This window comes from Lipophrys pholis (assembly GCF_963383615.2).
Source record: "Lipophrys pholis genome assembly, chromosome: 13".
Lineage (NCBI taxonomy): Eukaryota > Metazoa > Chordata > Actinopteri > Blenniiformes > Blenniidae > Lipophrys > Lipophrys pholis.
The window spans coordinates 1,048,231-1,061,477 of NC_137632.1; the positions used below are offsets into that span (position 1 = coordinate 1,048,231).

The 13,247-nt window shown below is 42.4% G+C and overlaps 1 protein-coding gene across 1 annotated transcript in view; it reads left to right on the forward strand.

The window, feature by feature from the left end:
• Positions 1 to 13,247, forward strand: part of stam2 (signal transducing adaptor molecule (SH3 domain and ITAM motif) 2) — a 32,581-nt gene that overhangs the window by 167 nt on the left and 19,167 nt on the right. Inside the window, exons 2-8 of the mRNA XM_080477935.1 lie at positions 7,211 to 7,295; positions 7,464 to 7,539; positions 8,255 to 8,350; positions 8,683 to 8,829; positions 11,963 to 12,029; positions 12,279 to 12,477; positions 12,965 to 13,059. Of these exons, the coding sequence (XP_080334061.1) occupies positions 7,211 to 7,295; positions 7,464 to 7,539; positions 8,255 to 8,350; positions 8,683 to 8,829; positions 11,963 to 12,029; positions 12,279 to 12,477; positions 12,965 to 13,059 (765 nt within the window). The remainder of the gene's footprint in view (positions 1 to 7,210; positions 7,296 to 7,463; positions 7,540 to 8,254; positions 8,351 to 8,682; positions 8,830 to 11,962; positions 12,030 to 12,278; positions 12,478 to 12,964; positions 13,060 to 13,247) is intronic.

The following is a 13,247-nucleotide window of genomic DNA, read 5'->3' on the forward strand; positions in this document are numbered from 1 at the left end:
AGGATAAAACCAGCAGCAATGTGAAGCTAACGTTAGCTTAGCCTGATTTATTTACTTCGTTACGATGTTCTATTTCATCCCGACAAACTCAAGTTCCACGCACTTCCTTAACTCTTGGCTGAGAATCCGACACTGTCAGCATCTTTTAGTCAGCTGGATGAACAGTTGAGTGCCATAAACAGGCGACTGCTTGATAAATAAGTTTGGTGTGAAACTGGTTTGAAAACGAGATCAGCTGATCTGAAATGACTCAGATTGACTCCATTGTTCCAAGATTTCCATTTTCCAGTTGATCCTCCTGAATTATTCACTTTGTCCTATTGTTGTCTCGTATTCTGAGTGAGTAGAGCGATCAATAAGGTTAATGTCTTAAAAAAATGAGATGAATCGATCAGTCAGTCAAGAGAAGAGTGAACTGTTCCTCTTCATATTGACTATATCACTCGTTTCTTCTTGTCATGTGACGGAGAGAATTTGGACGTTTATTATTATATCCTGCGTCCAACTGTTGATTCATCATCATCGTCGTCATTAAGTGCTTTCGCAACATGCTTTGGGATTGTTGTAAAGACGGCTAATTTAAAATCCAAAGTTTAAAAAACATTAATGCTCAGTTCGTTAGAGAAAATGTTAAAAAAAAATCCAACATTATTCTATTAACCAAAGTATTGGCAATTTAAATTTATTTATATAGCATCATTCAGACGCAAGGCAATTTACAGTGTTTTGTAGGGAAATACATTAAAATAAAGTTATTAGGAAAGGAATAAATAAAGTACAAGATTTATTACAATATAAGTAACAAATCAATAGGTAAAATATATTGTTTAATGGAATGCCTGAGCAAATAATCTGATTTAAAAGAAGTTTCTCAACAGGAAGATTGTTCGACAGGTGAGCAGTGTACGAACTAAAAGCTCCTTCAACTTGTTTCTTCTGAGGACCTCAGGGGTCTGGATAATTCTTATTCTCCAAGTACATCTGAGTTGTATTTTGGCCCGTTGGTTTGAATTCCTGTTTGTTTAGTGACTATTTATCCGTGAAAGAATAATGCATCTAATGTTTGGGTCACTAATCTCTACAAATTTAGAAAAAAAAGATTTTCTGGTGGCTTCATTACGTATTAGTGTGATTCTGGCCTAAATGTTGACGATCCTGGCTCCTTTCAGGGCTTGACATTAAGTTTAATGGAAATTTATAAGTTGGGTAAAGTATGAATTCGACCAATAAATACATTGTACTATGTTTTGTAATTGTTTTTTGAATAAACTTGAGGTATATTTGACTCCAATTAAAAATGAAGAGACAAACAAAATAAGATTTCACAAATAATTTTTACAATTTAATTTCTTTCCATGAGAGTATCCATGCAGATTCTGACATAGTACTGAAACATTTAGACATTTGGGCCCCGTTTCCACGACAACGAATTAGAGTTTATCCGCAAAACGTTCTTCACTTTGGGGGGTCCGTTTACACGGTACCAGTGTTCTGATCCACTGTATCCACAAAGTTTTTAATCCGGCTCCCAAGGTGGAAAGATTCTTTCATCGTGCAAATCCCTCCTACAGAGACTGATGGAGGCTACAGAGCCTGTTACTGCTCATCTCTCCCTCCCTCCTACAGAGACTGATGGAGGCTACAGAGCCTGTTACTGCTCATCTCCCCCTCCCTCCTACAGAGACTGATGGAGGCTACAAAGCCTGTTACTGCCTCCCTCCTACAGAGACTGATGGAGGCTACAGAGCCTGTTACTGCTCATCTCCCCCTCCCTCCTACAGAGACTGATGGAGGCTACAGAGCCTGTTACTGCTCATCTCCCCCTCCCTCCTACAGAGACTGATGGAGGCTACAGAGCCTGTTACTGCTCATCTCTCCCTCCCTCCTGCAGAGACTGATGGAGGCTACAGAGCCTGTTACTGCTCATCTCTCCCTCCCTCCTACAGAGACTGATGGAGGCTACAGAGCCTGTTACTGCTCATCTCCCCCTCCCTCCTACAGAGACTGATGGAGGCTACAGAGCCTGTTACTGCTCATCTCCCCCTCCCTCCTACAGAGACTGATGGAGGCTACAGAGCCTGTTACTGCTCATCTCCCCCTCCCTCCTACAGAGACTGATGGAGGCTACAAAGCCTGTTACTGCCTCCCTCCTACAGAGACTGATGGAGGCTACAGAGCCTGTTACTGCTCATCTCCCCCTCCCTCCTACAGAGACTGATGGAGGCTACAGAGCCTGTTACTGCTCATCTCTCCCTCCCTCCTACAGAGACTGATGGAGGCTACAGAGCCTGTTACTGCTCATCTCTCCCTCCCTCCTACAGAGACTGATGGAGGCTACAGAGCCTGTTACTGCTCATCTCTCCCTCCCTCCTGCAGAGACTGATGGAGGCTACAGAGCCTGTTGCTGCGCATGCACATCTCTCTCCCTCCCTCCTGCTCATCCAGTTGTAAACAAACATGGTGGCCCCGTAGCGGTACGACCCGTAGCGGTACGACCTGTAGTGGTACGACCCTTAGTGGTACGACCCGTAGTGGTACGACCCGCGGTCCATATTCTAGTTTTATGGTCCAGATCAGTAGTTTAATAGTTGAGACTCTCCCTGATATCATCCGGTTCCTCATCAGTCCACTAGGATGTCAGGTTCTCTCCAGTTTCTTCACCTTTATAGTGTTTTGTTCTCTGCACACGTCAGTGTCGTTTCATTACAAAATCAAGCAACAGCGCCCTCCTGTGGCCCGGCAGACTAACTACATCGTCTCTGTGTCTGCTGCTGCAGTGGAAACACCCCCACTTTTATTTTTGCGGGTTAGGTGTTGTCACGTGAAACGTTGTCGTGTAAACAGGGCCTTTGCCTATCAGAGTTCATTTACATATTTAATTTATTTACACATTAACAGTCATTTCAATTACCTTAGAATAGTTGAAAACACTGTCTTTATTATATACAAGTACTGCATTAATGATTTAAAGGGAAGAATTAAATTCTTGTGAATACTAGAGAATTAATGACTAGTTTTAGACAAAAATAAATTGTAGTATCATACATTAACTGATATTATTCAGTGACTAGAGTACACCAATAAAAAGACACAAAACTGATGCATGACAGAGTGCAGTACTGTAGAACACAAACTGACAAAATGTGGATCCAGTTTGTCACTAAAATATTTTAAAATAAGTATTGAAGTACAATCAAATGTTCTTATTCCAGGAGTCTGATGGAGGGACAGCTTCAGGAACTTGTTCATCTATATTGCAGTAGGGAAGCACCCATCCACGTTTTGTCACTTCAATCCGATCCCGATACCTGAATTTGTATATCTGCTGATACTATTCTGATAGCAGAGCTGTTTGCTTTAATATTATTATCATTATTGTTGATTTTATATCAGGCTGTAATAAACTCCTCTCTACAGTAAAGTATGAAATGTACTAATGTATGCATGTATTCTCTCAAAAAACAACTTGAGGTTAATATCAGGACAGAAAAAGAAGCAGTACTAAGTATTTTTGTTCCATTTGGACAATGTGGGGGTCTGCGTGACGTCATCATCTCATAATAAACTAGTTCAATTCAATTCAATTCAATTTTATTTGTAAAGCGCTAAATCACATCAACAAACATCTCAAAGCGCTCTTACAATGATAGAGTACAACAGGACCCAACTAAGCCCTTCCAAAGCAAGCAGGTGTAACAAGCAACAGTGGCCAGGAAAAACTCCCTCGCATGGAGAGAAGTTCAAGAACTCCCTCTTCAGGAAGAAACCGTGGGGCGGACCCTAGACTCTGGAAGGACGGCCATCCGCCTTGACCGGTTGGGGGGAGAAGTACATGGGATAGGACAGGGAGAGAGAGGAAAAGAAGAGGGAGAGAGAGAGTGGCAGACAGGCCAGAGAAGTACAAATACTAAGAAAGGTCTATGATGAGCGTTGGTCTGATGATGAACCAATCTCAGTCTGGAGTTTAAGGGCCGTGCTGCTGCGGTGGGGTCCCGGTGCTGTGGGGGGGTCCCGGTGCTGTGGGGGGGTCCCGGTGCTGTGGGGGGGTGGGGTAGTAGGACCGTGGTAACTCCACTCTGTGAGTCTTGGGTCTGATCCCCTGGATCCTGCTCCCCTCCTGTCAGTATCTGGTGGCTCCAGTAATGTTGTTACACAGAGAGAAAGAAAGAAAGACAAGAAACAGAAGCTCCAAATGTAGAGTTCCTCCCTTTAACGGGAGAGAAAAAAATCCCCTCAGCAGTCTAGGCCTAGAGCAGCTCAACTTAGTGGTCCTATTTTATTCCTATTTTATTCCTAAGGATAAGCTTTATCAAAGAGAAGGTTTTTAATCTACTCTTAAATAAACTAATGGTGTCGGCCTTTCGGACCGAGGCTGGTAGTTGATTCCAGAGTAAAGGAGCCATATGGCTGAAACTCCTGCCTCCTGTTTTACTTTGAAGGACTTTAGGGATTACCAACAGTCCTGCATCCTCAGAGCCAAGGGCTCGTGGAGGGTGATACACTTCTAGAAGTTTCTCGATATAGGACGGAGCCTTCTGATGAAGAGTTTTAGATGTGATCAGAAGGATCTTGAATTCTATTCTAGATTTGATGTGAAGCCAGTGTAAGGATGCTAAGACTGGGGAGATGTGCTCTCTTCTTCCAGTTCTGGTTAGTAAACCTGCAGCAGCGTTCTGCTCTAGCTGGAAGATCCTAACAGAGGAGTTTGGACATCCTGACATTAGGGAGTTACAATCATCTCATCTTGAAGTCACAAAGGCATGAATAATTTTTTCTGCATCTTTGAAGGTAGTTCTATCTTTAAAAGCTCAGAATGACTTTATTAATGCCTGGGGAAATTCTTGAGCAAGGCAGCAGCAACAGCAGTGCTTCCAGCTCGAACACAACACAAATGATTGGGACTATTTTCAGGGAGTTTAGCGTGGAGTAGGACGCAGCTTCACGGAGGTGTGAATCGCCTGCTGACAGCCTGGAGGAGCTGCTGCTCATTGTTTTGATGTCAGTGCTGTTCTCCTCCCAGAGCTGGAGTTTGAAAACGCTGACGTCTGGCTGCAGAGCGCCGCCCTGCTGGACTACGGCTTTGCTAACATCCACGTTGCTGTGTTGCTTTGTTAACATCCACGTTGCTGCGTTGCTTTGTTAACATCCACGTTGCTGCGTTGCTTTGCTAACATCCACGTTGCCGCGTTGCTTTGCTAACATCCACGTTGCCGTGTTGCTTTGCTACCATCCACGTTGCCATGTTGCTTTGCAAACATCCACGTTGCCGTGTTGCTTTGCTAACATCCACGTTGCCGTGTTGCTTTGCTAACATCCATTTTGATGTGTTGCTTTGCTAACATCCACGTTGCTGTGTTGCTTTGTTAACATCCACGTTGCTGCGTTGCTTTGCTAGCATCCACGTTGCCGAGTTGCTTTGCTAACATCCACGTTGCCGTGTTGCTTTGCTATCATCCACATTGCCGTGTTGCTTTGCTAACATCCACGTTGCCGTGTTGCTTTGCTAACATCCATTTTGATGTGTTGCTTTGCTAACATCCACGTTGCCGTGTTGCTTTGCTAACATCCACGTTGCTGCGTTGCTTTGCTACCATCTACGTTGCTGTGCTACCATCTACGTTGCTGTGTTGCTTTGCTACCATCCATGTTGCTGTGTTGCTTTGTTAACATCCACGTTGCCATGTTGCTTTGCTTCCATCCACGTTGCTGTGTTGCTTTGCTAACATCCACGTTGCTGTGTTGCTTTGTGGTGTTGTGAGACTAAAATGCGTCCAAACAGCAACATGTTGCCATGAAAAGTTGGATAGCACAGTGCTACTTCCCTATCCTGCTAGCTGGATGCAAACTGTGGACTGGATTTCCTGACTCATTCCTCCTGGTCTCATTGAGACCCGCCTCCCTTCAGGAAATCCAGTCCACAGTTTGCAGCCAGCGAGCAGAGCAGCAGCAGGGAAACACTGGGGATCATTTCAGCACCATGAAGCAGACCAGGATCATGGATCAGACCAGGATCATGACGCAGACCAGGATCATGGGGCAGAAATCTCTGCAGGTTTGATTGGAAATTTCCGATCCGTGAATTACGTTTGTATCGGAACCCGATCCTGATACTGGATCGGATCGGCCCCATGCCTAAAAACCATGAGCCCGTTGGGGCAAGATGGACAGGTGATTGACTTGCCCGAGCAAAGCTTTTACTAGCCCCGGACATTCGGACATTCCTTAATGTCGAGCCCTGCCTTTAGTCTTCCTTTTATAATACAAGAATAATAATTGGTTGTTTTGCCGGGTTAAAACAACTTTAGGCTGCATTTCAGGCTTTAGGAATGTGGGTTAGGCCATTGTTCATTCACTTACTTTCTACTTCAAGACTTTATTAGAATAATGGATAATCAATCACATAAAAGCTTAATATTGGAAACATGTCAATGAAACCCTGGGATTGTATTATTTCATATAAGTTAATTATCAAATTGGAGCTAAACTTATGTGTATAACTAGTTAACTTCATGTTGCTTGATTTTGAATATTGATTACTTCAATAAATGTTGGAGCCATTATGGAAACAGTTGTATTTGTCTTATTTGGCTGAATACTTCATTATACATCAGTTTCTTTTCTTCATAGTTGTTACCCATTTTAAATATAGGAGGGAATTTGAATGAGAACAATGTCTGGTTAATTGTGTTGTTGATATTTTGTGTGTGTCATGTTTGTTGCTTAGGTATGTCCACTATGTTCAGCACACTTCCAGTGTCAACAACCTCATGTGGGACTCCACTATTGTGCTCATATGACCTGACAATCGTCTCTTGTTACACTTCTCTGAGTGAGGAGTCTTGAGTGTTTTGACACACGGAGTTGGAAATGCTTACCCCACAAGATTTCCTCCTAAAAGGAGAGGAGTTTACTGATAGAGTTTTGAGGGACAGAATGTGTGCAGTGGTTTATTTTGGCACACTAAATTCACAGGTACTGAACTGATTGCTTGTCAAACATTTCACCTGGGTTGCTTAACATGTTGACACAACAGTCTGTAAATTTACACCAACATAAACTGGCATCCATTCCCTTTTAACCAGGTAACGAGGTGATCCAGTGCTAACCATTCAGTTTGCTGTGCCTGGCTTGCTGGCTGAGGTCACAAAGCAATCAGCCAGCGAATATGTGCTTCCACTTGATCATATGTACTGTTTTCACATCTTTCCAGAGAAAGCAACCAATGAAACCAACACAACAGATGACTGGGGGCTCATTATGGACATCTGTGATAAGATTGGAACAACAACTAATGGGTAAGCTGGAATATTCTCATCTGAATAATTTCATTACACACACATTTAAGCCACAATAACATTCAATAAAATTTAAAATTGTGACTGTTTACATTTTTTGCAATACTGTGTTTGTTGATATTTCAATACTGAAGTAGCCACAAATTGTGTTGTTTCCTTGTGTTCCAGGCCAAAGGACTGTTTGAGATCCATTATGAGGAGAGTCAACCACAAAGTGCCTCATGTTTCCATGCAAGCTCTCAATGTGAGCGTGCTACTTTGAATAGAGTGAATTAGAATAACTTGCAAAGGAAAAGAGAAGAAATGAACCCAAAACTGAAATGTAATTGACAATAGTCCACTTTAGAAGCGATTCTCAAGATTCAGAATGTGTTGATGAGATGGAGAAGATGTAGTGAAGGAGGACTGTGGCGTCATTTTAGTGCCAAAAACCCAAACGCATAAAAACTGTAATGGTGCAGTTAGACCACTTTCTGCGCTCGCTGTGAATCCTGTCATCTCTCTGCACACGGCGATGTTGAGTTTTGGCACTTTGGGGGCAGACATTGCATAGACGGCCTCATAATGCCCTCCTTTCTGATTGGTCACTTTAAACATCACTTGTTCTCGCTCAGAGCCAATCAGAGGTACAGCCAGGTGAAAAGTAAGTGGCTGTTTCCTGGGAGGGACAAACAACTTTATGGGGCTAATGAAGAGTCTTAGACTTCAGTCTGAGTCATCATAACCAAATACTGTCCCATGGCTCCTGCTATTTTTAGATGTCTACATTCACTCATTTTGTCTTTGTCGTCGTACTTAATACTAGGTTTGATTTATACTGTTAGTTAAAACACGAACAATCAACATGGGGGGGGACTGTACATCAGTTGCAGAGAGGAGAGAGAGCACAGATTGTTAATATGTAGTGACGATGGAACCTCAGACTTGGATGCCTTCATTCTGACCTTGATCTCTTGCAGCTACTCGGTGCTTGTGTGTCAAACTGTGGCAAAATATTCCACTTGGAAATCTGCTCCAGGGAGTTTGCCAATGAAGTGCGAGCTGTGCTGGGCAGGGTAAGTAAACTTCATTCAGTCGCCCAACCCCCCCCCAATCCATCTGGTTTTGCTCTTTGCATTGATATTAAGTGAGCATACGATATGCAGATGTTGTTTAGTGTTGCGATAACAATGTGATTTATGACAAACACCAGCAGATAATGTGATTCAGATTTGTTGCTTGAAGTAACTTTTTCGATGATGGCACATTAAACGTATTTTACAGTTGATTCTGTTTGAGTAGTACATTTCACAGATGATAATCACAAAACAGCTTTAAATCTTAAACAGATCATCTCGTATGTTTTCTCTTTGATAAAACTAAGCTTGTTTTTACTTGTCTGGTGAAGGCCCATCCTAAAGTGTGTGATACGCTGAAGGCTATGATGGTGGAGTGGGCAGAGAGCTTCCAGAAGGACCCACAGCTCAGCCTGATTGGAGCCACCATCAAGTCCCTGAAAGAAGAAGGAATCAGCTTCCCCTCCACGTCCTCACAGGTGTGTAGACGTCACAGCCATGCTGGAAGCGCCACTTTCTGACTGGTGTTGCAGCAGAAGTCGCTCTGTATGTTCCTGTACTCTTTGTGGAGCTGGAGGCTCAGTCGCTCTGAAGTGTTGGGTTGGGTGGAGTGTCTTGTGGAATTTCCTCCTCACATATCTGACATGACTGGGTATATCTGCTCGTCTGTCTCTGCGGTGGACACGGCTGCAGTCTGAGCTCTGTTTCACAAGCCAATAAACTCTCAAGATGCCCTGAAATAGAAAAGTCTTTCCAAAGTTTCTCAGAGTTGGTTCATTTGAATTCAATTGAGAGTTTGTTGTCTCTGGTATAATTATGCAGCTTCGATAAAACCATCATTGCTGAAGCTCTGATAATATGATTTACCATGCCAATTAGAAAGATGTGTGTATATATATATATATATATATATTTATTACTAAAGTTTGCACAATTTCACACTGAAAGATAATTGGAGCAGAAAGACTCGGATCTAGCGACAATGTGAGGATTATAATTCAGATGGTAATATGTAATAGTGCCTATAACTCTTCTGAGTTCCTTCTTTTAAGTTGATTTTAATATTTCAGACTCAAAAAACCAATTAAAACGGTCTCGTTTGGTGTATCTATGGATTTCACAGGTGCTTCCATACCAGCCACTTTTAGTTGGAGCAAGTTGAGTTTTGGGGAAATGTGTGAGCGAGTAAATGTGTCTTCAGCTGAGTGCTGAAGACGTCCCAGTTAAGGAGGGTTAATAAGCTGGAATGGTGCAGATATTAGCTATTGGTGTCTGGTTCATCAGCACGTTTAACTCACACCTTCATTATAGAACAGAAACATTTTGATGCCTTTTGCCGTGTTTCTACCGTTGCCGTGTAAACGGACAACGTTTTCAGAATGCTACTATGTAAACGCGAAATTTGTCTGAAACAAAAATGCAAAAACGACATATTTGGACTTGACATGTTGTCGCGTAAACGGGGCCTCAGTTAACACAAAGCAAAAATGAAAACCAGCTTGACAGTTTGCCGCTGAATTCAAATGTGAATAAATGCTGAGTTAAGAAGTCCTCAAGACGAGTGAATGTAAATCCTCCTGCATTGCGCCGCCTGCTGCTGTTTTCTCGTCAGCTGATGGAGATGAAATGTCATACCTGCTGCACCGCGGATCACCCGCTCTTTACTGCAGACGGTTCATCAGCTCTTATCACAACCTGTTCTCCAGTCACAATGAAGCCAAGTTCATAGTTGTGAAATGATATATGTGGCCGGTTATAGCCATTAGAGAATAATCGATAATCATCCAAACGTTGGCCGATTGACACCGATTTACTGGAGCGAGCTGTTTACTTCACAAACTAGTTAACTTACCACTGGGGTAAACACTTTATTGCTGCTGCCACATTGACTGGCCGTCAACATCTTTGACGTGACGCATCAACGCACATCATTACTAATCAACATATTTACGTCGGTGCGTCACTCCAGCACTAAGATATTTAATTGGTGGATAAATCACTTACTGGAGTCTTGTATTCCATAATATCGGAATGGGCCCTTTAAAAAACCCTTTTTAGTCACACTCTAGTTGCTATGTATCTTTGATAAACTGGACTTCTGTCGAAGTTATCAAACGGTCACTGACTACTTTATACTACTACTACTTTTCCTACTTTATACATAGCTGAGCAATCACATTAACATTTACTTGCACATCTGCTTTTACCAAGACGATAATATTCCAAACATGATAACATTGTCGGTCAGCAGTTTTACCACCACACGAGGGCGAAGTCCAGTCGGAGCCGTGACACATTCCAGGAGAGTTATGTTACATATGATTCAGAAAGCAGCTTCAGTTTGCCAATGCTGAGAACAGTTAGTATTTATTACTATTTTACCTGTTCAGACACATACCAAAGTTCTGTTGCTTATCTCTGCAGTGTCAGTCCGGCGTCTGGTGTTGTGAGACGGCCTTGAAACATGTCTTAAGGGGCTTTTTTCTTTCTCACCAACAAACTCTTTAACACATTTCTGTTTCATTTTGATCCAAAAAGAAAACATTTGACATTCCAGAGGCAGGCGAGTCCTGTGTTGTGTATTCCTCTCCAGAAAATGTTCATGACAGTTCCAGTAATCACGAGAAGGATTTGTATTTTTACAGTTTCTCCAGCTGGCTGTGGAGTTACAATCATAGTGGGAGGGTGAAATAAAATATTTTATCAGGATTTTCCAGCAAAACTCCTTCCAATTCTAAACTGTCATTTTTACTCCTTGTTTGCATTTTCTGCATTTCGGTCTGTTAAAATGTACACAAACGGGCTGTATTGAGTGTTTGCTGCATGTTTCCCAGCCTGTATTGCGTCAAAAGCTGTATTACAAATGGCTTTTCTGGATTAGATCAGGAATATCAGGATGAAATTCAATCTGAGATGGGAATTTACAATTTGCATCTTGGACGACTCAAACACATTTTAGTTCAGGGGCCACATACAGTCCAGTTTCATCTTGGGTGGACTGGACCAGTAAAACAGTGCCATAATAATCTTAATCTCAACAATAAGCCAATTAGAATAATGCAAAATAAACTGTGAAATGTCCAAAAAAACTTCTCCCATAGCTGAAAATCTGCTGATAGATGTCAAACTTACAGGATGTTATACAATCTGTTCCACCTACAGAAAGTTTCTAAAGTATACACCTGGAATTATTCCTTTATATTAAAAAAAAATAAACTGATATTGAAAATACAAAACGAGATAATACATTTGAGGTGTGTGATTTCTTCACAGTTGACTTTGATAGACAGCCCTCCTTGGGAGTAATTCTATACATGGGTGCTACATAGAATTACACATATGTTCATATGTAAATTATCCACAGCATCCAGTTGACCTTCTTTTCCAGTTTGACCTCGCTGCCACGTCAGAGTTGTTAATGAGACGCCTCCAGGGAGGCCGAGTGAACATGTGGTACCCAGCATGAACTGCAGGGGGCATCGCAGTGTCTGACAATCAGTTTATCACCCCCTCTCTGCCCTATACACACACACACACACACACACACACACACACACACACACACACACACACACACACACACGTGATCTTATCTTTCTATATTGCCTGCAGGGGTCCAGCACAAAGGTCAGCACACCTGCTGCGAGCAAAGCATCGGATGATGACGACCTGGCCAAAGGTAAAGTCAGATCACATCATTCAGCTCAGCCTGCACGTCACATTTGTCCTCTTCAGCATTTTAGTTTTAACATACTCTTTTAACCATTGTCACACTAGATTTATTTAGATTTTACAGTTGGAAAATGTGCAATAAGGAGCTGAAATAAAATAAAAATGATATTAAAACTGAATCATATGCAGTGCTGCAAATCTGACCCTCCTCTCCTTCTGTCCACATCTCTTCTGTTCTCTCTTCTATCAATGCCAGCTATCCAGCTGTCCTTGCAGGAGCAGAAGCAGCAGGCGGAGACGCGACCTCTGACCGTTGTGTCTGACCCCTCAAACCATACGAACGGCGGCGGAGGGCAGGAGGCCCGGAAGGTGCGAGCACTGTACGACTTTGAGGCGGCGGAAGACAACGAGCTGACCTTCAAGACCGGAGAGCTGATTCTAGTTTTGGATGACAGGTGATGTTTCTGGTCTTCAAATGACTCTGCTCTCTGTCGTCTGAAAACCTCCTTGGATTCAAGGAGGACTTGTGTGTCTGCACATAAAACTACTGCGTAAACCTTTTATGTGAAGTGTTGAAATAACTGATCAAACAAGTTATTAATGGAGCTTTGTTTTTGTCCTAGAAATGACAGTTTTTTGGTACAGTAAGAATGTAAGCTTTTATAACTTGTAAAATAGTTTAAAACAGCCATAAGAAGCTTTAAGTAATAATTTTCTGTGTCTAACATTACTTTATGCAACCACCCTGATGATTCACATGATGCATATTTATTAAGTAGTTGGACAAAGTCTGCTTGGCACGTCCAGCTCGGTACAAATTTGAAGATGTCTCATTTCTCCAGAAGACTGCACAACTCATTTCATTTGCAGACCCTGCTTTTCTTTTTTCACTCAAGCATATTTTGCCTCGATGTTCATTTTTGTGTCTGCTTGTGTTTACAGCGACCCGAACTGGTGGAAAGGAGAGAACCACAGAGGAGTCGGACTTTTTCCCTCCAACTTTGTCACATCCAATCTGAATGCAGAGCTAGAGATAGGTATGATTAATTAACCTTTCAGTCCATTCAGCTGCACACCGTTGTTTTGTCTTTGCGCTATTACAAGGTGTACCCTCTGTTTCACTGCCTGTGAAAGGCAGATCATGAACTTCCAGTTTTAGAGAGATCATCTTGGGGTGGGGGGTGTACACTCGATGAACGAGACTGAACACGAGGGCAGTATATTG